A 24,840-nucleotide genomic window follows, 5' to 3' on the forward strand; every position below is an offset into this window, starting at 1 on the left:
TAATTATTTTTAAATAACTGCTCCTATTTTAAATCCTGTATCATCATTCCCTTGTTCTCCTTTTAAGACTGTATTGCACACACATATACATGTCTATGTATCAATATATATACACATATATATTTCTTAAAAGTATGTGTATGTATGTATTAGTTGAATTCAACTGTTACAAAAGCCCTTATGTCATATGTAATATTTTGATACTTATTGTTTTCACTTATTGCTAAGCTTCAACTATATTATTAAACACTACAGTAGTTACTCATTTTAACTACAAAATAACATTCTATTGTTTGTTACAATTTATTTTCCAAACTTCCACTAATGGGCACTTTGGGTTATTGCAAGACTGCTATTTTGAACAATGCTGCTATGAACACACCCTCCTGGGGTACAAGTTCAACAATTTATCTTGGGCACAAACTGATGGATCTCAAAGTATGAGGATGTTCAGCACTGAGAGGTAATATCAGACCTCACTAGTTTATACTCCCACTAACAATAGGTAAGAGATCTTGGGCACCTACATCCTCTCTAATGCTTGGCATTTTCAGATATTTTAGATACCAATCTACTGGGAGTGAGAAAGCATATATTGCTGCTTTTTAAAATTTTTATTTCAATATCAACCAATGACACTGAATCTCCTCACATGTTTATTGGCCATATCTGTTTCTTCTTTGATGTCAGTTCACGTCTCTTACCCATTGTTACATTGGATTATTTGCATTATTCTTAACTGGTACATATATTCTTGATACAACTTTTTACTATACAATGTCTTCCTCCATTTGTAACTTCTCATTTTCTTATTTCAGAATGATGAGCAACACTTTAAATTTTAACATAATCAAACTTCTGAATGTCTTTTATATCAAGAACAAATCCTCCCCTACCAAAAAGGTCTAAAAGATATTTCTCTATATGTTTCTATTAAAAGTTTTAAGTCTTATGTTTAGCATTTAAGTCCTTTAATCATCTGGAGGTGATTTTATATCTGGTATGAGATAGGGAAAAAATGAATCTTTTTTGAAATGGATAATAAATTTTCTAGCTCCATTTACTTAACAGTCTCTCCTTTCTCCACGGATCTGCTATGCCATCTATGACATATATCAAAGTCCCATACATGTGTGGTTCAATTCCTGGACTTTCTATCCTATTCCATTGTTCAATTTCTCTGTCCCAAAGCCATCAACATAACATCTTAATAGCTACAGTTTCATAGCAAGTCTTGGTATCTAGCAGGGCAATTCTCTCCTCTTTGGTCATCTTCATAAGTATCTTGAATGTTTCTGACTCTTAACTCTGATCACAAACATTAGGATCATCTTATCAAGTTTCTCCATAACACTCTGGAATCTAATTGGAATTTCATTGATTCTAAAGATTAACTTGTGAAAACTGATATTTTTAAATATATTAAAGACTTTCTAACCTTGAATATAATACCTGTGTTTATTTATTTATGTTTTCTTCTTATTTCTTAACCAATTTTTTTTAATTTTCAAGAAGTCTTGAACAATTTTTGTTAGATAAATGCCTAGTTATTATACATTCTCTGATTTTATTTTAAATAACATCTTCATTTTAAGTATGTTTTCTAGTTGTTTCCTATTGGTTTATAGTAAGGAAACTGATCTTTGTACTTTAAGTAACCACCTTGCTAAAGTTAACAGATTAAGAGAGAAAAATAATCTGTGATTTGAATAGACGCAAAAACATTTGAGAAAACTCAATACAAATTATAAAGATTCTTAGTAAATCTGGAGTGCAAGAAAACTTCCTGACTCTGATGAATCCATGATTAATCATCATCCAAAAAATGGAAAAACTCTGGGAGTATTCTCATTAAAGTTGAAAACAAGAGAAAGATGCCTATTGTTACAATTTCTAATTAACTGTACTGAAGATTTTACCTAGTATAAGATGACAAAAAAAAGAGACTAAGGATATGAAGATCAGAAAAGAAGAAATTAAACTGCCAATATATGCAGATGATATGATTATTTCTATAGAAACGCCCCCAAAATCTACAAACCAGAATCATAAGTGAAATAAATAATTATTTTGCAACAATTTGCTTAATGTCTATCTCTCCTATTAGAAGGAATATAAACTACATTTAAAGAAGAAGGGCAACTGCCTTTTCTATCATTAAAACCCTAGTGCCAAGCACACTGCCTTGCTTGTAGTAGGGGCTCAATAAATACTTGCCAATGAATGACTAAAAGGAATATTTACTATGTACCACGCACTGTCCAAGATGCATAATATTATGCATGAATTAAACATGAATTTATGCATGAACTAAATATTAGTTCATTTAGTCCTCAAAATCATCCCCACTCAGAAATGATGCTTAAAAACAATATCAAATACAGACGGCTCTTTTTAATTTTGAGCTCAAAATTTTTAAGCAAAACATTATCTAAATTATATTTGGGGAAATCTGAAGTTTTAAATTACCATGAAATAAAAAAATATTATTTTCCAATTCAAATAGCAGCTTATTGGATGGAAATTTGTCAGGTTGGAAATCTGTCACATGGAAATTTATATCATACCAGTTCATCATCTTCACAAAGCAGTTCAAGGGACAGACTATGTTTAAAGAAGTTACTTGAAAAGGTCTCAAAATGATCCTAAAGCCCACGGCTCACAGATTTGCACGAGCTTTAGCTTGGCTTCCATATTTTGTCTCACTTGGAAACACAAACACTACAACATTGTTGTTGTTCAGTCAGTCATGTCCGACTCTTTGCAACCCCACGGACTATAGCACACCAGGCTTCCCTGTCCATCATATCCCGGAGTTTGCTCAAACTCATGTCCATTGAGTCGATGATGCCATCCAACCATCTCATCCTCTTTCTCTCCTTCTCCTCCTGCCCTCAATCTTTCCCAGCATCAGGATCTTTTCCAATGAGTCAGCTCTTCACAGCAGGTGGTCAAAGTATCGGAGCTACAACATACATTTCCATTAATACAGGAGTGGCTAAATATATTAAATTATGATACATACCTGGAACAGAATATCCCATATCTAATTAAAAAGTAAGTCAGATCCATGTGCATACTGGAAAGAGGCCCACAATATACTTTCATGAAGAAACAAGTGACAGAATATTATGTAAAAGTGCAGGCGCAATAGTTGTGGCACATGAGCTTAGTTGCATGTGGGATCTTCCTGAACCAGGGATCAAACCTGTGTCCCCTGCATTGGCAGGCAGACTCTTAACCAATGGACTACCAGGGAAGCCCCCTGCCTTTCTTTTCAAAAAACACACATCATAAAAGGCAGTCCTGGGGCTCGCATGTAGCTGTTGGCACGACTCAATAGATTTAGTTAAACAAGAACCTGCACTGAATTCCAACCAGTTGTCCTGTTTTATCTTGATGTAATATTATAGATGAACTGCTAATGTATTCATTCCAAAATTTTCCTTTTCGGGTCTTTGAGCAGCTGTCTTCCAGGTACAGTTCTTGGTTGTGGCAGTTAGGAGGAAGAATGACTCTATCACTTGGCTGTCTGATCAATGATGGCAAGGAGGTGGTTAAAAGTCCAGAACAGGGTCCCAAATGACTACACAGACATGACTTGAGTTTCATGCTTAGGCAGATCTTCTCTTACAGCTTGTGACATGGCAGCACATGGCATTTAAAAAGCAGTGACACTTACAGAATTCCTATGTCATTCATTTTACTTCATCTCTTCACATAGGCATTTTATAATCTCACAACCTTGCAAAGGTTAATACACTACAATAAGATACTCTGAGAAAGAGACCACATTCACATAATCTTTTTTACATTAAACTTTTATTATTAGAATTATTATTATTCTATTATTAATTATTATTATTCTCTTATTTTGCCTAAGTTATAAATTAAACTTTCTCACAGGGATAAGTATATAGGAAAAAACATGGTATATATATAGGGAGGCTTCAGTGCTATCCCCAGTTTCAGGAACGCACTGGGAGTCTTGGGGTGTATTCCCTTGGGACTACTGTATCATAATCTAAGCTTCTAATATGGGTGTTATGGCCTAACAAAATATTGGCATTATCAAGAGGTCTTATGATATATATGTACAGCTGAGTCCCTTCACTGCTCACCTGAAACTATCACAACATTATTAACAGGCTATGTGCATGCTCAGTCACTTCAGTCATGTCCAACTCTGCGACCCTGTGGACTGTAGCCAGGCTCCCCCATCCGTGGGATTCTCCAGGCAAGAATACTGGAGTGGGTTACCATGCCCTCCTCCAGAGGACCTTCCTGACCCAGGGATTGAACCTGCATCTCTTGTACTGCAGGGAGGTTCTCTAATGCTGAGCGACTGGGGAAGCCCTTTACTCAGCTATATGCCAATACAAAATAAAAAGTTTTAAAAAAAAAAGAAAAGAAAAAAGGAGGTGAGAGACAGGAGTAGAAAAAGAGAGAAGCACCCTATGTCATCCTGAGACCTTATTATTGCTCTACAACTTCTTTGCCCCCTTTGTGTAAACTTTGATCTGTTCCCATGTTTTCACTGCATTTTGTAAGACAGCCTTGGGACATATCTATATTAGAAAATAACTCAACGTTAATAAAAAGGGGTTCATGATATAGGAGCACCTCAATACATAAGACAAATACTAGCAGTCATTGAGAAATTGACAGTAACACAATAATAGTAGGAGACTTTAACACCTCACTCACACCAATGGACAGATCATCAAAAACAGAAAATTAATAAGGAAACACAAGTCTTAAATGACACATTAGATGAGATGGACCTCACTGATATCTTCAGGACATTCTATCCAAATGCAGAAAAATACACCTTCTTCTCAAGTGCACATGGAACATTCTCCAGATAGACCACATCTTAGGTCACAAATCAAACCTCAGTAAATTTAAGAAAATTGAAATCATGTCAGGCATCTTCCCTGACCACAGTGCTATGAGACTAGGTATCAATTACAAGAAAAAAACTGTAAGAAATACAAATACATGGAGATTAAACAATATGTTGCTAAATAACCAACAGGTTACTGAAGAAATGAAAAGGGAAATCAAAAAATTTCTAGAAACAAATGACAATGAAAACATGACAACTCAAAACCTATGGGATGCAGAAAAAGCAGTTTTAAGAGGGATGTTTATGGCAATATAATCCTACCTCAAGAAACAAGAAAAATGACTAGACAACCTAACTTTACACCTAAAACAACTGGAAAAAAAGAACCAAAAAACCCCACCAAAATTAGTAGAAGGAAAGAAATCATAAAGAGCAGAGCAGAAATAAATGAAAAATAAATGAAAGAAACAATAGTAAAGATTAATAAAACCAAAAGCTGGTTCTTTGGGAAGATAAACAAAATTGACAAACTTTTATCCAGACTCATCAAGAAAAAAGAGAGAAGAATCAAATCAACAAAATTAGAAATGAGACAGGAGAGGTTACAACAGACAATGCAGAAATACAAAGGATTATAAGAAACTATTATGAAAAACTATATGGCAATAAAATGGATAAGCTGGAAGAAATGGACAGATTCACAGAAAAGTTCAATCTTTCAAGACTGAATCAGGAAGAAATAGAAATTATGAACAATCCAATTATAAGCACTGAAATTGAAACTGTCATTAAAAATCTCCCCCAAAACAGAAGCCCAGGACCAGATGACTTCTCAAGAAAAATCTATCAAACATTTAGAGAAGAGCTAATGCCTATTCTTCTAAAACTCTTTCAAAAAACTGCAGAGGAAGGAACACTTTCAAACTCATTCTAAGAGGCCACCACCACCTGATATGAAAACCAAAGACAACACAAAAAAAGAAAACTACAGACCAATATCACTGATGAACACAGATGCAAAAATCCTCAACAAAATTTTAGCAAACAGAATTCAGCAACACATCAAAAAGCTCACCATGAACAAGTTGGGTTTATTCCAGGGATGACTGGATTCTTCAATATATACAAATCAATCAATGTGATACATCATATTAACAAATTGAAAGATAAAAACCATATGATCATCTCGATAAATGCAGAAAAAGCCTTTGACAAAATTCAGTACCCTTATGATTAAAACTCTTCAAAAAATGGACACAGAAGGAACCTACCTCAACACAGTAAAGGGCATATATGATAAGCCTACAGCAAACATTATTCTCAATGGTGAAAAACTGAAAGCATTCCCCCTAAGATCAGGAACAAGACAAGGGTGTCCACTTTCACCACTATTATTCAACATAGTTCTAGAAGTCCTAGATACAGCAATCAGAGAAATAAAAGGAATCAAAGAAATAAAAGGAATCCAGATCAGAAAAGAAGTAAAGCTCTCACTGTTTGCAGATGACATGATACTGTACATAGAAAACCCTAAAGATAGTATCAGAAAATTACTAGAGCTAATTAGTGAACTTAAAAAGTTGCAGGATATAAAATCAATATACAGAAATCACTTGTATTTCTATATACTATTTTTCTATATGAAAAATCAGAAAGAGAAATTAAGAAATCAATCCCATTCACCACTGCAACAGAAAGAATTAAATATCTAGGAATAAACTTACCTAAGGAGACAAAAGAATTGTACACAGAAAATTATAAGACACTAATGAAACCTTTCCAGTGGTCACATATGGATGTGAGAGTTGGACTGTGAAGAAAGCTGAGTGCCGAAAAATTGATGCTTTTGAACTGTGGTGGTGGAGAAGACTCTGGAGAGTCCCTTGGACTGCAAGGAGATCCAACCAGCCCATCCTAAAGGAAATCAGTCCTGAGTATTCATTGGGAGGACTGATGCTGGAGCTGAAACTGCAATACTTTAGCCACCTCATGCAAAGAGTTGACTCACTGGAAAAGACCCTGATGCTGGGAGGGATTGGGGGCAGGAGAAGAAGGGGACGACAGAGGAAGAGATGGCTGGATGGCATCACCGACTCGATGGACATGAGTTTGAGTAAACTCTGGGAGTTGGTGATGGACAGGGAGGCCTGGCGTGCTGAGATTCATGGGGTCGCAAAGAGTCGGACACGACTGAGCGACTGAACTGAACTGAACTGAATGAAAGAAATCAAAGATGACAAAAATGGATGGAGAGATATTCCATGTTCCTGGGTAGGAAGAATCAATACTGTGAAAATGACTATACTACCAACCACAATCTACAGATTCAATGTGATCCCTATCAAATTGCCAATGACATTTTTCACAGAACTAGAACAAAAACATTTCACAATTCACCTGGAAACACCAAAGACCCGGAATAACCAAAGTAGTCCTGAGAAAGAAGAATGGAGCTGGAGGAATCAAGCTTCCTAACTTCAGATTATACTACAAAGCTACAGTCATCAAGACAGTATGGTACTGAGACAAAAACAGAAATACAGACCAACAGAACAAGACAGAAAGCCCAGAAACTAACCCGCACACCTATGGGTACTTTATTTTTGACAAAGGAGGCAAGAATATACAGTGAGGCAAAGACAGCCTCTTCAATAAATGGTGCTGGGAAAACTGGATAGCTACATGTAAAAAAATGAAATTACAACACTTCCTAACACCACATACAAAGATAAACTCAAAATGGATTAAAGAGCTAAATATAAGACCAGAAAATATAAAACTCTTAGAGGAAAACATAGGCAGAACACTTGATGACATAAATCAAAAAAAAGATCCTCTATGACCCACCTCCTAGAGTAACAGAAATAAAAACAAAAGTAAACAAGTGGGACCTGATTAAACTTAAAAGCTTTTGCACAGCAAAGGAAACACTAAGCAAGGTGAAAAGACAACCCTCAGAATGGGAGAAAATGATAGCACATGAAACAACTGACAAAGCATTAATTCCCAAAATATACGAGCAGTTCATACAACTCAATACCAGAAAAACAAACAACCCAATCAAAAAGTGGGAAAAAGACCTAAACAGACATTTCTCCAAAGACACACAGATGGCTAACAAACACATGAAACAATACTCAACATCGCTCATTATTAGAGAAATGCAAATCAAAACTACAATGAGAAATCACCTCACACCGGTCAGAATGGCCATTATCAAAAATAAATGCTACAAACAATAAATGCTGGAGAGGATGTGGAGAAAAGGGAACACTCTTGCACTGTTGGAGGGAATGTAAACTGATACAGCCACTATGGAAGACAGTATGGAGATTCCTTAAAAAAATTAGGAATAAAACCACCATATGAGCCAGCAATCTCCCCCCTAGGCAGATACCTTGAGGAAACCAAAACTGAAAAAGACACATGTATCCCATTGTTCACTGCAGCACTATTTACAATAGCTAGAACATGGAAGCAAGCTAGATGTCCATCAACAGATGAATGGATAAAGAAGTTGTAGTACATATACACAATGGAATATTACTCAGCCATAAAAATGGATGCATTTGAGTCAGTTCTAATGAGGTGGATGAACCTAAAACCTAATATACAGAATGAAGTAAGTCAGAAAGAGAAAGATAAATATTGTATTCTAATGCATATATATGGAATCTAGAAAAATGGTACTGAAGAATTTATTTACAGGGCAGCAGTGGAGAAACAGACATAGAGAATAGACTTATGGACATGGGGAGAGGGGAGGAGAGGGTGAGATGTATGGAGAGAGTACCATGGAAACTTACATTACCATATGTAAAACAGATAGCCAACGGGAATTTTCTGTATGGCTCGGGAAACTCAAACAGGGGCTCTGTATCAACCTAGAGGGGTGGGATGGGGAGGGAGATGGGAGGGAGGTTCAAAAGCGAGAGGATATGTGTATACCTGTGGCTGATTCATGTTGAAGTTTGAGAGAAAACAACAAAATTCTGTAAATCAATTATCCTTCAATTAAAAAAATAAATAAAATTTTTAAAAAGTAAAAATAAAAGGGGTTTCATGATATAAAAACACATCATATGACTATTATCAACTTAAATTCCCAGATGCCCATGAATGCATACATACTGATAGAGTGCTTTGGGTTTTGGGGGTTGGTTGTGCTTTCTGCTAGTTATTAAATTGCAGTGAAAGGCATTTGCATGAGCTCTAGTTCCAGTTTGATCTCTTTCAATCAACAGCAATAAAGCTAATGTAAAGTTGAAAAAAACAAAGGCAATGAAACTTAAAACACTGATTTCCCATCATCCATGTTATGGTAATTGTTACATATAATTATTATATGTATACATCATTAGCCCTTAAATGCTGGTGATGATTTAACTGAATCAGACTATACAGCAATTTACATCCTAGGACATTGTCAAAAACAGTATAGCATAATGGATACATACTACTATATATAAATAGGGCTCCCCTGGTGACTCAGGTGGCAAAGAAACTGCCTGCCAATGCAGGAGACTCAAGAGATGCAGGTTCGATCCCTGGGTAGGGAAGATCCCCTGAAGAAGGAAATGGCAACTTATTCCAATATTCTTGCCTGGGAAATTCTATGGATAGAGGAGGCTGGCAGGCTATATATAGTCCATGGGGGTCACAAAGAATCCCACATGACTGAGCACGCATGCACCGAGATATATAAAATAGATAACCAACAAGACCTACTGTATAGCACAGGGAACTATACTCAATATTTTGTAATAATCTATAAGGGAAAATAATCTGAAAAAAATATACATATATATATATATATATACACATATATATGTATCACTGTGCTATACATTTGAAACTAGCATAATATTATAAATCAATTATACTACAACTTAAAAAAGAAATATATTGGGGATACTAGGTTGTATAATAATACAATAAAAGCAATTTTTTAAATGATTAAATTGCAAAGAAGAAAAAAGTAAGCAAATAGGAGAGAAAAACACAGAGCAATCTGCAAGGAATCAGTGGAGCCTAAGATTTGGGTGTGTCACCAACAGAGGCAGGCAGCTTAACAAAATGTGAAGGAAAGAGATGGTCACAGAGAGCCTTGCGAAAACTGCTATCATCACAGGCTGACTGTGCAGCCTCTGAGGATCGGCATCAATCCTGACGTGAGAGGCTTCATGTTGTGGGAGAAACAGACATCACTAACATAGTCCAGCTAAGTCACTTAACCAAACAAACAAAAACAAGCCCAAGAGCATCAGCTTCCAGGACTGCTACAATATACTACCTAAACATCCAGTTTTTAATAAAAGTTATAATATATACAAAGCATATTACTCAACAGCTATACTCCTAGGTATACACATCCAAGAGAAATGAAAACATATAACCACACAACCTCATATGTGAATGTGCATAACAGCATTATTTATAACAGCCAAAAAATTTTAACTTGATGATGTCCAATCTTTGCACCTGGACTTAATCTGAGGGAACCTGCTCACCTGCCTCAGTACACAGGTGTTTTTCCTCTAAAACTCTGATATCAAGCAAACAGATCTCAGAGAAGAAAGTGGAGGGAGCCACTGAGTCTTGGACAAATAAAGATGGTAAGCCAAAAAATGGACCAAATGTCTCAGTAGGAACAGAAAAGCTAGACTCCAGGCTTTGGGTTAGGGAAGAATGGGAAACTCTCTGAGAGAGTCCTGTCCAGGTGTGTCCTGCTTAGTGAAGTAAGGGTGTCTATCATTTCCATAGAGAATTATCTTTGCTCTTTCCTGCTGGCTCTCCAGGGAGGTATCAGGGTCTGTTTCGTATCAATTACTTCACCAGTGGATCCATGAACACTATAGACTAAAACCTGAAATAACACTGCAGCCTGGTAATCCAAGACTATCACTTAAAGAGTTCATGTCTTTCAACACCATGACACAATTAATGCAAGAAAGTTAAAACTTTCCCAAGGAATTATTTCACATGAGTTTGTTTCAACAATCAAAGTCTCATTAGCATTCCAGAAGAAAGATGAATAGAGCCACAAAATAAAGCAAAAATATGTGGTGCTCACAACACATTATTTTGACTGTTTCAGAGTAAAAGCATTTGTTACAGAGAAGGAACAAGCTGGGTAGAGACGTTAATAAGAAACTGCAGAGAAAAAATGTAAAATTCCTGAAAGTATTTCAAAACAATTTCTCCATTTTGCAATTAGAACCAGTGTTGCAAGGATAATTTCATGGCCACTGCCCCTGAGACAATAACAGGTCCTATCTGCTCTATATTCACTCCATCTCACGTACACACTAAGCCTCTTCCATATATCACCTCACTCAATCCTCATCTGCAACTCAAGCGGCTAGGAAAATTTCTAAAGTTCTGAAGTTCCTACTCTGCCTTGCAGCTCTGAAGCTCTTTAGATCCTCCCAATTCTGAGAGGTATAAATGAACTGAGGTTTCCTTTCAGCTGATCTCCACAAAAAAAAGCTCCAGTTAACTGTGATTTTCCAAATCTTTAATTCATCCAAATAAACATTTATTGAGTATCTATTGTTTTCCAGAGACTGTTCTATGCACTGAGGTTACAAAAAGATGAAGTAATCCACCCCAAGGCAACAGAGAGACTCAACAGCACAGAGAGTGGTAGGTAAGTTCAGGAGAAAGGGATCTGGGAAAACTTCCTGGAAAAGGTAAAACTTAAGCTGAACTTTAAAGGCTGACTAGAAATTAGAAAAGAAGGGGAGAGGGCAGGTATAAGAACAGCAAGCACAAAGGCACAGATGTAGGAGAGCCTGATCCAATCAGGGAATAACAAGCAGTTGATTACTGCTGAAAAATACAGTGCAAGGGGAGAGAGACATAACGCGGTCAAGGGGGTATCTTGTCACCAAGGGCCTTACAGAGACTGGAGTTCACCCAGATGAGAAAAGAAATCACAAAAAAGTGGCAACCAGGAGCCCTCTGCTATGAGACTGACGTTCATCCAGCAAACCTGAATTCACAGGCCCAATATTCAGAGTCCTATAAGTTTTGTTGGCACAAATACCCCCTAAAACCCTGTCTGGTCGAAAGAGACCTTGGATCCTTTCCTCCCCACTCTGCAGACCGCCCTCACTTTCACGGCAAACTGATTCAAATTGCCTGTTAACTCCACGGCTCCCGTGTACACTCATGCTTGACTCTTAATATCAGCAGAGGGCACAAGAGGCCCGAGAATGCTTCGGAGGCCGTGCATTTCTGACAAGCCCCGGTGACCGGGACGCTGCTGGTCAGTCCACGGGGCACTTTTTCAGTAGTGAGTCCCTGGAACAGCACTCTTCCTACTACCCTAGACGAAACGTCTCTTTTTCAAGTGTACAATCTACCATGGACCAATACTTTCAGAAAAGGTAGTAAAAAAGAATAATGAAAAGATTAAAAATTTTTATTTATTTTTTATTGAAGGATAATTGCTTTACAATATTGTGCTGATTTCTGCCATAGCTCAGAGAAAGTGAAATTTTAAAAAGACACACCAACTACTGTAAAGCACCTATAGTCCAATAAAAATTAATTTAAAATAAGAAAAAATAGATGTTAGATTTACTTTATTAATAAAATTTTTTAAATCAGTTAGCCCTGATCATCTTAGCTAATAAATGAGATAGGTAAAACGCCCCCCTCCAAAAAAAGACACACAAACTATAGGTTCCAACATTGTATTATTGGGCTCAATAAATATAACATTAATCTAGCAAATAACACAGGTCAACTGAGCCCTCCACTCATCACCTCCCATACACACAGCTCCAACTACAGAAGTACAGTTGGATCAGGGCTACTCAAAACAAGGTCTAACTTCCACCAGTAGATTTTATAGGCAAAGGAGACAATGTATTAGAAGACAAAGACTCTGCTTTGGTGCTTCATAAATATATTCCCCATTAAAATGAAGTTGATGGAAAATCACTCTTGATACACAGAGATACAAATACCTGACTACCCACCTGGCCACTCTTCCCCGGAGATCTCCCAGGCCAGAGAGCTGCCTCATCTCCAGGGTCTTTAAGGCAGAATTAGTTCCGTAGCTAATGTTGTCCCGGGCACGGATCTGCTCCTGGAGTACCTGGGCAACACACAAAAACACCAACGAGGTCAGCCGGGAACTCACAAGGTACCAAGACGCATTTGATACTTCTGGCAAAAATAAGAATGTTTAACTCCTTTCAGAAGAGGCTCCTTGGTAAGCATCACCTGATGTACACATCCACAGAGAACCAGGGGCTTAGAAAGAGACCTCAGAGATGTCACTCAGACCAAGGTCCTGCATTTACCAGTAAAAACACTGAGACTCAGATGGCAGGTGACTGGATGGATCTCCCACCACAGGCAGAAGCAAAGCTGAGACTAGGAGCCTGGACTCGTGGACAGTGGTACAGAGGTCTTACCCCACTCCAGTGTGCTTTTTGATTGTCGTTGTTTTAGGCAAACAATCCCTAAATCTGAGAAGTAATAAATCAAGAAAAAGGGGCAAACAGTAACAGCAGACAAAGAGGTTCAAATGTCAGTCCCTCTAGCTGTGTAATCCTGAGCAAGTGTCTAGAGCTTTCTGAGCTTCCTTTTCCTCATCTGTTGATAGTAACGGTGACTATACTCTTAAGGCCACTTTATGGGAAATTACATAAGATAATGCATATAAAGCACTTAACACAATGCTTACTACACGGTAAATACAACAAAAGCTAATGATTCTTTCTAGTACCTATTCGGTAACAATATTTATACTGGAATGGTAGAATGCATCTCAGAGAAAAGACATTAAATGAAAGCAGAACTGCTGAAAGACAGAGTGACCCAGCACAAAAGCATGACTTCAAGGAGCATGCATCCCGGGAAATCTGCAAAGGAACGATGGTGATGAAGAGGCTACCCCTGAAGTTTATTGAGCAAGTCCTGGGAGGAGCCTGGGGCTGCACTACATGCTGATATGCACAAATCCACACAGAATTATGAAGGAGGTACCCCCAGGATCCCCGTGCTATCCACCAGGAAGTGAGCTGAACTGATACATCTGGAGAGCAAGTGGCTAGCTGGGACTGGCCCAGGCCTCCTGGCTCCAGAATCCATGCTCCCAACCATGCTGCAATGCTGCCTGCCAAACCAGCAAAGAATCTGAGACTGAAGCACTAAAGAGAGACAGACAAGAAAACTTGGATCCAAGGGAACAGGAGATCCCTCAAAAGCAAAAGTCTCTATCAGATGTTTCTCTGAACATTTCATTATCCTTTTGCTCATCCCTTTCTTTCCCTTCCCTCCTCCACTCCCCACATTCTGTCCTCCACACTCCCTGCCCCACTAACCACTCTCTTTCTGTCTTTCCAGAGAAAGCTTTTGACTTCTCAGAGCATCCTTCCCCTTTCAGTCATTTTTTTAAAAATTTCCGATTTGTCTGATGTCAGCCTAAGTATTTATGAATTCTCTTTAGCTTTCTTTTTTAACTTTTAGTTTTAAATTTTAAAAGATGAGCACCACATTCCTTTAACTATTTCTTCCCTAATAATGAAGATATTTTCCCTTTAGTATAGCATTTGCTGTGTGCATAGTTTGGGTGTAAAGTGTTTTTTTTTACTCTTTTAATTTCAGTTTTGAATTCCTCTTTGGTCTAAGGATATGTAAGTACCTTTAGAATTACTTAGAATTTCTTCATTTTCAAGTTTTCTTTTCATCACTTTTATTATTTATTTCTAATTGTATTAGTTTATGATCAAAATTATGGTCTGTAATATAACTAATTTTTTAATGTATTAAAATTTTCTTTGTCACATATAACTGATTTTTCAAAAGTTCTAGGCAAAAAAAACTACTCGAAGAACAAAAGTTTCAATATTGCATATTAGACTGAGTTTCCTGATTCCATTACTCATTCTCTTTTCTTGTTTTAAAGTTTTTATTTCTGTGGCTGCATCTGGTCTTTGTTGCAACATGTGAACTTTTGGTTGCAGCATGTGGGATCTGATTCCTTGATCAGGGATGGAACCCAAGCCCCTTGCACTGGGAGCACGGAGAAGTCTTAGCCAGTGGACCACCAAGAAAGTACTCATTATTCATTTTCTCTAAATCTTATCTATTTTTGCCTACTAGATCTTGAATTCTCTCACTGTAAAATGTCTTCCTCCAAGTTCTCCTTTCATTTGTAATGCCGTTTACTTTATTTAGCTGCCATTTTATTTGGCACATACAGATTGAAGATCAAAGTGGCCATGGCCATTATATAACAACCTTCCTAATCTGATTTAGGTATGTAATATTGCTTCATCTTACCTAATGTTAAAATTGCTACTATACTTGATAAATAATAAAGCAAATACTTGCTTGGTCTAATTACACTAGGCACTGTTCAAGTGCTGTAGGTGTGTTAACTCGTTTAATCTTCACAACATCCTTGGAAGGAGGGACTGTTATTATTCTCATTTCACAGATGATGAAATCTCTTAAGTGGTCAAGTAACTTGCCCAAAGCCACAGTTAATACATGAGGGAGCTGGGATTGGCACCAGGAGTCCGGCTCCACTGACTGTGCTCTCAATCATGACGTTATGCTGCTTTCTATTTTTGTTTGTCCCTCCATCTCACTTAAAAAAAAAAAAAAATTGTAGTTGATTTACAATGTTACATTAATTTCTGTTGCACAGCAAAGTGACTCAGTTATACAAACATGCACATATACATATTAATACATACATATACATATATATAACAGTGTCATATTCTTTCCTATTATGGCTTATCATAGGATATTGAATATAGTTCCCTGTGCTATACAGCAGGACCTTATTGTTACATCTCACTTTATATTTACAATTTATGTTGCTTTTTGTTGTTGTTTCCTTTCTCCTTTCCCCTGTTTGGCCTGGTTTAATCAAGTTACCATGCATTACCTTTTCTCCCCTTGTTATCTGGGGAGTGTCCCTGGCCATTGATGGTCATGAATGGCTCAGCTCACCTTTCCCAACCTTTGTAACCATATCTGTACCTACTCCTGGCTCCTTCCCTGCACAACACTGCTCTCCTCCACATAAGGCACATCCACCCTCCTTCACCCTTCACCCAGGATGACTTATGTGGAAGGATTCTTACTTTTGTCCCCTCTCGTTCCACCCCACACCAACCATTCTTTGCTAAAATAATTCAGTACTTCTAGTTGCGATACAATTAGAATTTTGCTTGAATGGCCCTTTTTATTATCTTTTTTTTCTTCTTCTTTCTCTTTTTAAGGCTTCTGTTAAATTTATCGATGTCCATTGACATGAAATGATACGGTTTTGGGGTTTTTTTGAGTATAGTTGCTTTACAGTGTTAGTTTCTGCTATATAGCAAGATGAATCGGCCACACCACAGAGCAGTGAGTAGAGTCCCCTGTGCTATACATGTAGTTCTCATTAGAAATGACAGGTCTTATTCTAAAGATCACCAATTATCTTTTGTGTTTCTCCTTTTCTTTCCCCCCATCTGAGGATCTCTGGGCACCATCACTGTGTTTTGGTTAGAGTCCCTCCTCCAACATTTTCCTTAGACCAGACACTTGGATGAAAGACCCTCTGGGTCCCTGCTGCATCTGTCCCCTTCCTCCCTCGTGGGGAAGGATGGGTGATACACTGAAAGGGTATGAAATTCTTGACATGAATGCCTTTCCTCCTGGTGAACTGTGAAGCTGACAGGAAGTCTAATGCTTCTTTCCCTAAAAGTACCTTGGCTCCTTATGCCTAGATGCTCGTTTTTCATCTTCGGAGTTGAGGATTTTTATCAGGAAAAACAACTGTGGATTTTTATTTATTTTTAAAATATTTATTTATTTATTTGACTGTGCAGGGTCTTTAGTTGCAGCAAGTGGGATCTAGTTCCCTGGTCAGGGATCGAACCCAGGTCCCCTGCATTGGGAGCCCGGAGTCTTAGCCACTGGACCATCAGGGAAGTCCCAAAAACTGTGGATTTTTTAAAAAATTCATTTCTACCTAGAACTCATTGAACATTTCAATTTGTAGTCTCAGATTTACCTTCAACTCAGGTAAACATTCTTCTTCTATTATTGTTTTTTCTCCCTCTGTTTTTTGTCTCATTCTGCAATTCCTATTATTCACATGCTGGCTGTCCTGGATCCGTCCTCCAAGTCTTGTATCTTCCCCCTCATGATTTCTCTCTCCTTGTGTCTGGCACTGATTTTTCAGCACTTCATCTACTTTTCCTCATAGGCAACTAATTAAATTCATAAAACCAATATCTGTGTCTCTACTGACTTTTACAAATTTAAGTTCAAGGAAGAAATTTTATGTTGTACTCAGATCTCCTTAATCTCTGTCTTCTTACTCAATTGGGGCTGTTATAACAAAATACCTTATAAATAATACACACTGAGTAACTTATAAATAAACAATAAATATTTATTTGTTTGCAGTTCTGAAGACTAGGAAGTCTGAGATCTGGGTGCCAGCATGTACTATGAGGGCTCTCTTCCTGGCTTCCTGACAGTTACCTTCTCACTGGGTCTTCACATGCCAGAAAAAGAGCTCTACTTCTAAGAACACTAATCCCATAAGGGCCCCACACTCATGATCTCATCTTAAACCTAGTTACTGCTCAAAGGCCCCACCTCTAAATACCATCACACTGAGGTTAGAGCTTCAAACATGAATTTGGTGGGGGCGGGGGCCACATTCAGTCTATAACATGCCCTAATTATTTTTCACTCAAGATCCACCTGTTTCCTACTTCATTTAGGTCTGGTCTAATGACTGTACTTATTCTTCCTCCCTCTGGGTGCTGGGCCCCCTTAGGTGTGACATCTCTTTTTGTTTTCCACTCACTGGAGTAAGGTTAGTGCAAGGGTATGGTGGAAGAAGCTGAAGAGCTGGAGGTGCAGCCAGGGCCCTCACAGAGCCAGCATCCAGGCGAGGAGCCAGGAGGAAGCATCTCTGCATCCTCCTCTCCGAAGCCTGCCTAGCCTGTGAGGGCAGAAGACCAGCTCAATCACAGGGTGCACAAGCCCAGGGAGACTGGCCTCTCTCTGACTCCTAAACCACCGTGTCCAGGACCTCACTCTCACGCTCTCTCAGGCCAGGTCTCTGCTGGCTCCCCCAGGCCTTCCTGCCTGCCCATCCCAGCTGTTCAGGAAGGTGGCCCTAAAATTGGGGACAGGAAAGAAGGCACACCAAGTCACTGACCTTCCTATTACCTCCTGCACCAATCTAGACATTTAAAGATACATTCATGTATAACTACTCGGTTGCTACCATTTCTGGAAATTTGACGATTTCTGGTATCCTGACAATTTGCAGTCCAATTTGCAAATAAACAGGCAAGCTTCATTAGAAAATATGTTTATGCCTTGCATAAACTGCTTCTGTGCTCCCTTCTATCAACTATTTTTTAAATTTAATTTATTTGTTTATTGGCCACACCATGAGGCATGGGAGATCTTAGTTCCCCAACCAGGGATCAAACCTGTGCTCCCTGCAGTGGAAGCACAGAGTTTAGCCACTGGATCACCAGGGAAGTCCCACTATCAACTATTTTTCAAGTATAACATATATGCAGAAAAGTACACTTACATACATGTTTTTAAGGATTTTCAAACTTCTTTGTAAAAAACAGAAATAAGGAATATAAGGATTCTGCATTTTCTTTATTGGAAATCTGGCTGAAGTCACTATAGACTGAGTAACACTGATAGTGACAGTAAAAAAATTTTCACTGAAAGGAATCTGGAACTGCTAGACCTATCTTATTTGCTGTAGTTTCCAACTTTTTCTGAATGAACCTTCTCAACAGAACAGAAGAATGCAAACCCAGTTACAATCACCTGTGAATAATAAAATGTTAGTCATCAGAACACATTCTTGCAAGAAAACTTGAGATCTGACTAATCTGGATCTGACACTCTCCCACTGATGAGAATGTGCTGGTGAGCTCTTTCTCGTTTAATAGGAAATAATGCTTATTGTTACAGTTAATAGAAAGTTAATACTTATTTTTTGGTACATAATGCTTCAAATCTTTGCTTCTAATAAGGCTTATGACTATGGATTCTCAGCCATCTTTGGGGTGTGTAAGGATGCCCATGTGGCCTGTTAAACACACAGGTTTCTGGACCCCACTCCCAGGAAACCAAAGCAAGGGCCCAGAAATGTAGAAGGTCATGGTTCAGAGACCCCTCCTGGAGAAACACTGCTTTAGACACTGTACAAATGACAAAGGCTCCAACCAATAATTTTATTTGTTTCTCAATCAAAAAAGTCACCAAGCAGGGCTTCCCTGGTGATCCAGTGGTTAAGAATCTGCCTTGCAATGCAAGAGACACAGGTTCAATCCCTGGTCTGGGAAGATCCCACGTGTCACAGAGCAACTAAGCCGCTGTGCCACAACTACTGAAGCCTGTGCTCCACAACAAGAGAAGCCACCGCGAGGAGAAACCTCCACACCACAATGAAGAGCAGCCCCCACTAGTCAAAATTAAAGAAAGCCTGTATACAGCAATGAAAACCCAGCACAGCCAAAAAATAAAACACATAAATAAATCTTTTTTAAAAAATCACTAAGCAAAGAACATGAGTGCAATTCACAAAACAGGTGCTAAAAATAAATGACACTTTTTTTTAAAATGTCCAGTCTTTCCATAAGCAAAGAAACAGGAAATAAAACCATACCATTATAATGCACCACTATGCTGCTAATAAGGACAGTGCAAGAGGCTGTGCTTATGTGGGGACAGAGGGTATGTAATTCAGAACTCTGCACTTTCTGCTCAAGTTTGCTGTGAACCTAAAGTGGCTCTAAAAAGTGATGTCTATCTAAAAGTAAAAAAATTTAAATCATACCATTTCCATCTATTAAAGAAGTAAATACTTCAGTAAATTTATAATTTTAATATGTATATCAAAAATTGAAAATGCACAGTTGGCCCTCATGCTACAACTTTTCCAGAGGACAGTCCTTCAAAAATATATTCATAATGTTCATAATCTTTGACCAGTTCTTGAAATAAATCTTAAAACAAACAATAAGTATTATGACAAAAATGAATGCACAAAGATGTCTTTATAGTGTGATGCATAGACCAAGTATTTTACAAGGTATCTACATGGTATATTATTATGCAACCAGTAAGAGGTTCACGGAGTGCTCTTAGAAACCAGAGAAAATGTGTACAATTTACTATTAAGCAAAAAGAAAGAGTATAAATAAATACACAGCATGATTCCTGCTGTGTATAAGGTACATAAAAAATAATACTAGAATATTAACACCTTGCTTATCTCTAGGGTCAGATTATGGTTGATTCCTTTTTTTGTATTTTCCACAATGTGCTTACATTATTTTTATAACCAGAAAAACAGTGAGTGTATGGGTGTGGGTGTTAATGCTTAGAGTATGTGTGTGTGTGCTTTAATGCTTAGAAAAGCCCATTTAACTTTCAGAATTCTTATGCAGATGAATGAGATATTATATTAGAAGTGTTTCTTTGAATAATACAGAGAAGAATTATGTCTGAAATTAACACAATATTCATATTACTGAAAAGTTAAGTGAAAACAGAAGACATTCGAGAGCTTATTACTTAAATTCTATGATGAAGTCTAAGAGTCAGACATGACTGAGCAACTGAGCGCCCACACATGATGAAGCCTTAGAAAAACAATCCTTCTGTAAAGCCAGAAACGTTCTCTAATTTGTCATTTGGGGACTATATCATCATGATATGTTTACTTTAAAAAGCATATCATCAACTCTCCATTATTGCCAATTCAATTCAAGAAACTCTTTTCTGAAGGCCTACCATGTGCTGAGCACCAAGCCTGTCTTCAGGAAGCTCAGGTGTAGCAAGTAAGACTACAGGGTGGGAAGTACATGGCCTAAATCCACATGAGTAGAGAGAAGCGGCCAGTCACCTGGAAAAAGTGATGTCCTGAGTCTTCATGTATTTTTTCTAATCTGTGGCCTATCTTTAAGGATGATCCCTTGCCAGAGGCAGTAGGAAAGGCCCGCCCTGTGTGAGCCTCACAGCATTCTATCATGCCTTTTATGCAAAGGAGATATAGACCCATGGCCAGGGATCTCACCACAGACAGGCTAGGAGTGCCTAGGAATGACCAAGAAGAACAGCCCTCCATGTTTTTCTTTCTTCAACTCTCCTCAGATTTGTGACGACTTGGAAATGAAAATATAACTCCAAAATCCCATGAAGAAGGACCCAATTATGGTAGTACAGAGCCTTATAAGACAGCATCTCCTGACAATGGCTCTTTAATTTTCACACTAGGACTCAAAAATCCCCAGAGCTCCAGCCTCGGGTATCAACTGCCTTCTTGGCACGTCCACCCGGATATCTGATGCGTGTGTGCTCAGTTGCTCAGTCATGTCTGACTCTGTGACCCCCATGGGCTGCAGCCCTCTAGGCCCCCTCTGTCCATTCTCCAGGCAAGAATACTGGAGTGGGTGCCATTTCCTCCTCCAGGGGGTCTTCCCGACCCGGGGATTGAACCTTCATCTCCTGTGACTCCTGCACTGCAAGTGGCTTCTCTACCACTGAGCCACAGGGGGAGCCCTGACTGACCCCTAAAACTTGCCAAGTCCTAAGCAGAAGTCTTTCTAACTCTAATGTACAGGAAGTCCTATCAGCGCCACTTCCAAGACAGATACAGCCCCCATCCACTTCTCTCCATCTCTACCCGACTCCCTCATCCAAGCCACTCTGGATGCCCCCTGCCCCCATTCCAGCTTCCCTGCATTCCCTTCTCCAGGCAGCAGTCAGAGTGATCTCTCTGAAACACAAATTAGTCTGTAAGCAACGTGAGGGCAAGGGTTTTTCATCTGTTTTATTCACTAGTTATCCTCAGTACCAAACATATGAATGACTTCTCTTAATTCTTCTGTTTAAAGTTAAATAATGGCTTCCCATCGCCCACTTCCTCCCCATGACACTCCAGTCCCATTGGTCCTCTTTCTGCCCCTCTAACATGCCAAGCTTCTTACACCTGATGCCTTGGAAACTGCAGCGCCTCCTCTCTGGAACGCCTGTGTGTGTGTCTCCTCCCCCCACCCCATCCCCTTGGCTGGGCTGGCCCTCCTGTCAGTCCAGTCTCAGTTCACATGTCACCTCATACCCCCACCTAAAACAGCCCCACCATCACTCTCCGTCAAATTACCCTTTCAGAGCCCCAGACTCAGGCTGAAGTTACCTTCACCACTTAGGGTTTACACCGATAAACCCCACTAGAATGCGCAGCAGGCCTAAAAGCAGGGGTCTTGTATGCCTGAGTCACAGCTTTAGCCCTAGTGCCTCACATAAGGCCTGGCTCCCAGTAGATGGCTGAGTAATTTATTAATTATTTTACCTCCATGTTCCAGGATTTGATCATCTACACTGAAGGCTCAAAGAATCTTATCTAGCTGGTGCCTGGAGCTGATCAGGCCCTCAAAGATGGAGACAGACAAGCTAAAATGTATTACAGACAGGGCAGACACCAAAACACCAATTTGTTAATTTACATGGAAAATCTCTATCATATATTCAGAACTAAACAAATATTCAAACTCCATTCACTATCTTCTCCCCCTAGAGTCAGACAAGCCAAGTCTAGTGAGTAGAGTTTAAAAAAAAAAAAAAAAAGAATTTGGATAATGTGATAGTTAATTATGTCAGCTTAACTAGGCCATGGGATGCCCAGATAGCTGGATAAACATTATTTCTGGGTGTGTCTGTGAGGGTGTTTCCAGAAGAGATTAGGATTTGGATTGGTGAAGTCAGTAAAACAGAAGGTCTTCCCCAACTTGGGGAGGCATTATCCAATCCACCGAGTGTCATAATACAAAAAGAAGGAGAAGGAAGGTGGAATTTGCTTTCTGCCTAACTGAGCTGGGATACTAGCCTGCCCTCAACTCACTGCTGACGGTCAGGTCTTCAGACCTGGGCTGAAGTGAATCCACACTGTTGTCTCTCTGGCTCCCGAGCCTTGGAATTACACCACCATCTTTCCCGTACTCCAGCTTACAGATAGCAGATTGGTGGAACTTCTCAATCTCCATAATCATGTGAGCCAATACCTTATTGTAAATATAAGCTACTGGTTCTATTTCTTTGGAGGTCACATACTAATACACATGACAATCATCAATGTTATTCTACTAATATGTCTGTTCCAATGGGACAAGACGATAGAGCTACAAGCTGAAATTCCCTTTTTGGGTAACTATATGAGGTCCAATGGCCAAGGTTCTCTCCTAGTGAGGAGGTACACTAGTGAGGAGACGGTACACTAGATTCACAATGAACCAAGTTCCTGTCTGTTCATCCAACTATACGTTAACATCATTTGTCCACACCTCTGCTGTGACATGTTAATAAGGGCCCCTATGCGCTCATCACTTGACTTTAGCAAACTCTTCAACAGCCCATTTGCAAATTATTAAGACAGAAAATTATGTATCAACTAGTGAATTAAATGAGGGTTTGATACATTTGCCCATTTCCCAACTCAGTCAAAGGAAACACTCCAAGTCAGCAGGACATTATGAAACCTGAGCACATGGAAACCAGGAGAAGGTCTTCAGATTCTAACCAGCTGGGTAGCAGACCCCACTACTTGGCTCCCCAAAGGCCAAAGATACGATGAAAGCCCCGAGGGGACACAGGGGTCCCAAATACTTCCCTAAGCCATCAAATCAGCAGGAAAGGGAAAGCTCACCCTCCCCTCCCAAAAAAAGGCCCACAGACTGCTTACCAGGACTTGGCTCCCAGGGACTGATATGAGCTTAAATCAAAAACAGTATAGATAATCCAGACATGTATAATTCATAGTTGACTACATTACCTCTTCTGAATTTATGATGATGATAATTTGTGGAAAGTTTCTGAGGAATACATAATTGATAACATACTCCATATAGCAACGCAAACTGCCAGTGGAGACAATGAGTCAGGATGTATTAAAACAATAGATCCTTTTAGTCAATATTTATCAGGCACCTACTAGATACTAGCCCACAGGAGTCATCTGTTTTGATATTGGTATCTGCTGAAAGAAAATGGGCAATAACTATAGGGTTCTCAAAGAACCAAGGACCCCAGAGCCTTTGATTATGAAAGATTTCTTGAGCTCCTACAATGTGCTAGACACTATAGAGGTGCTAAAAATAAGTTAAGATTCATTTCTAGTTCTTGAGGATCACATAGGCCAGTGGTTTAACAATATATTTTACTTTTCTTCTTGTATATAACTGTGTACAGAGCCACATGATAATCATAAAGACTTATTGAGTCAAACTTACCAAGATAGAGTATTTTCTTAATATTTATTTATTTATTGGGTTGTGCTGGGTCTTCGTTGCAAAACACAGAATCTCAGATCTGCATTGCAGCATGTAGGATCTTTAGTTGTGACATGTGGGATCTAATTTCCTGACCAGGGCCTCTTGCATTGGGAGCACACATTTATAGCCACTGACCACCAGGGAAGTCCCAGAAGGCAGTATTAACATATCTCAATTCAACTAGCTCCATCAGGAGCCTGAAGTGAGCTGTACATGTTTAGAATGGTTTCAGCTTTAGTTTTCTAATACAAAATCACTCTGTGGGGACATACTTTTACAAAACAAATACCCAGTATATTTTACTGAGTGAACTGGAAAACCAGTGTGAACCAGTGATGAAAATAACCTAAAAACCAAGCAAGGACTTCCCTGGTAGTCCAGTGGCTAAGAATCTGCCTTCCAATACAGTGGTGGTAGTTGTTAGTCACTAAGTCATGTCTGACTCTTTTGTGACCCCATGGATTGTAGCCCACCAGGCTCTTCTGTCCACAGGATTTCCCAGGCAAGAACACTGGAGTGGGTTGCCAAGCCCTCCTCCAGGGGATCTTCCTGACCCAGGGATCAAACCTGTGCCTCCTGCTTGGCAGGCAGATTCTTCAACACTGCGCCACAGGGGACATGGGTTCAATCCTTGGCCCAGGAAGATCC

The 24,840-nt window shown here is 38.9% G+C and overlaps 1 protein-coding gene across 6 annotated transcripts in view; it reads right to left on the reverse strand.

The window, feature by feature from the left end:
• The window catches only part of FAM81A (family with sequence similarity 81 member A), an 82,560-nt gene that overhangs the window by 23,450 nt on the left and 34,270 nt on the right, over nt 1–24,840 (reverse strand). For all 6 annotated transcript variants that reach the window (XM_070469213.1, XM_070469214.1, XM_070469217.1 and 3 more), the window contains one exon: nt 12,838–12,956. In XM_070469213.1, the coding sequence (XP_070325314.1) occupies nt 12,838–12,956 (119 nt within the window). The remainder of the gene's footprint in view (nt 1–12,837; nt 12,957–24,840) is intronic.

The sequence above is a fragment of the Odocoileus virginianus genome, chromosome 6 (assembly GCF_023699985.2).
Source record: "Odocoileus virginianus isolate 20LAN1187 ecotype Illinois chromosome 6, Ovbor_1.2, whole genome shotgun sequence".
Lineage (NCBI taxonomy): Eukaryota > Metazoa > Chordata > Mammalia > Artiodactyla > Cervidae > Odocoileus > Odocoileus virginianus.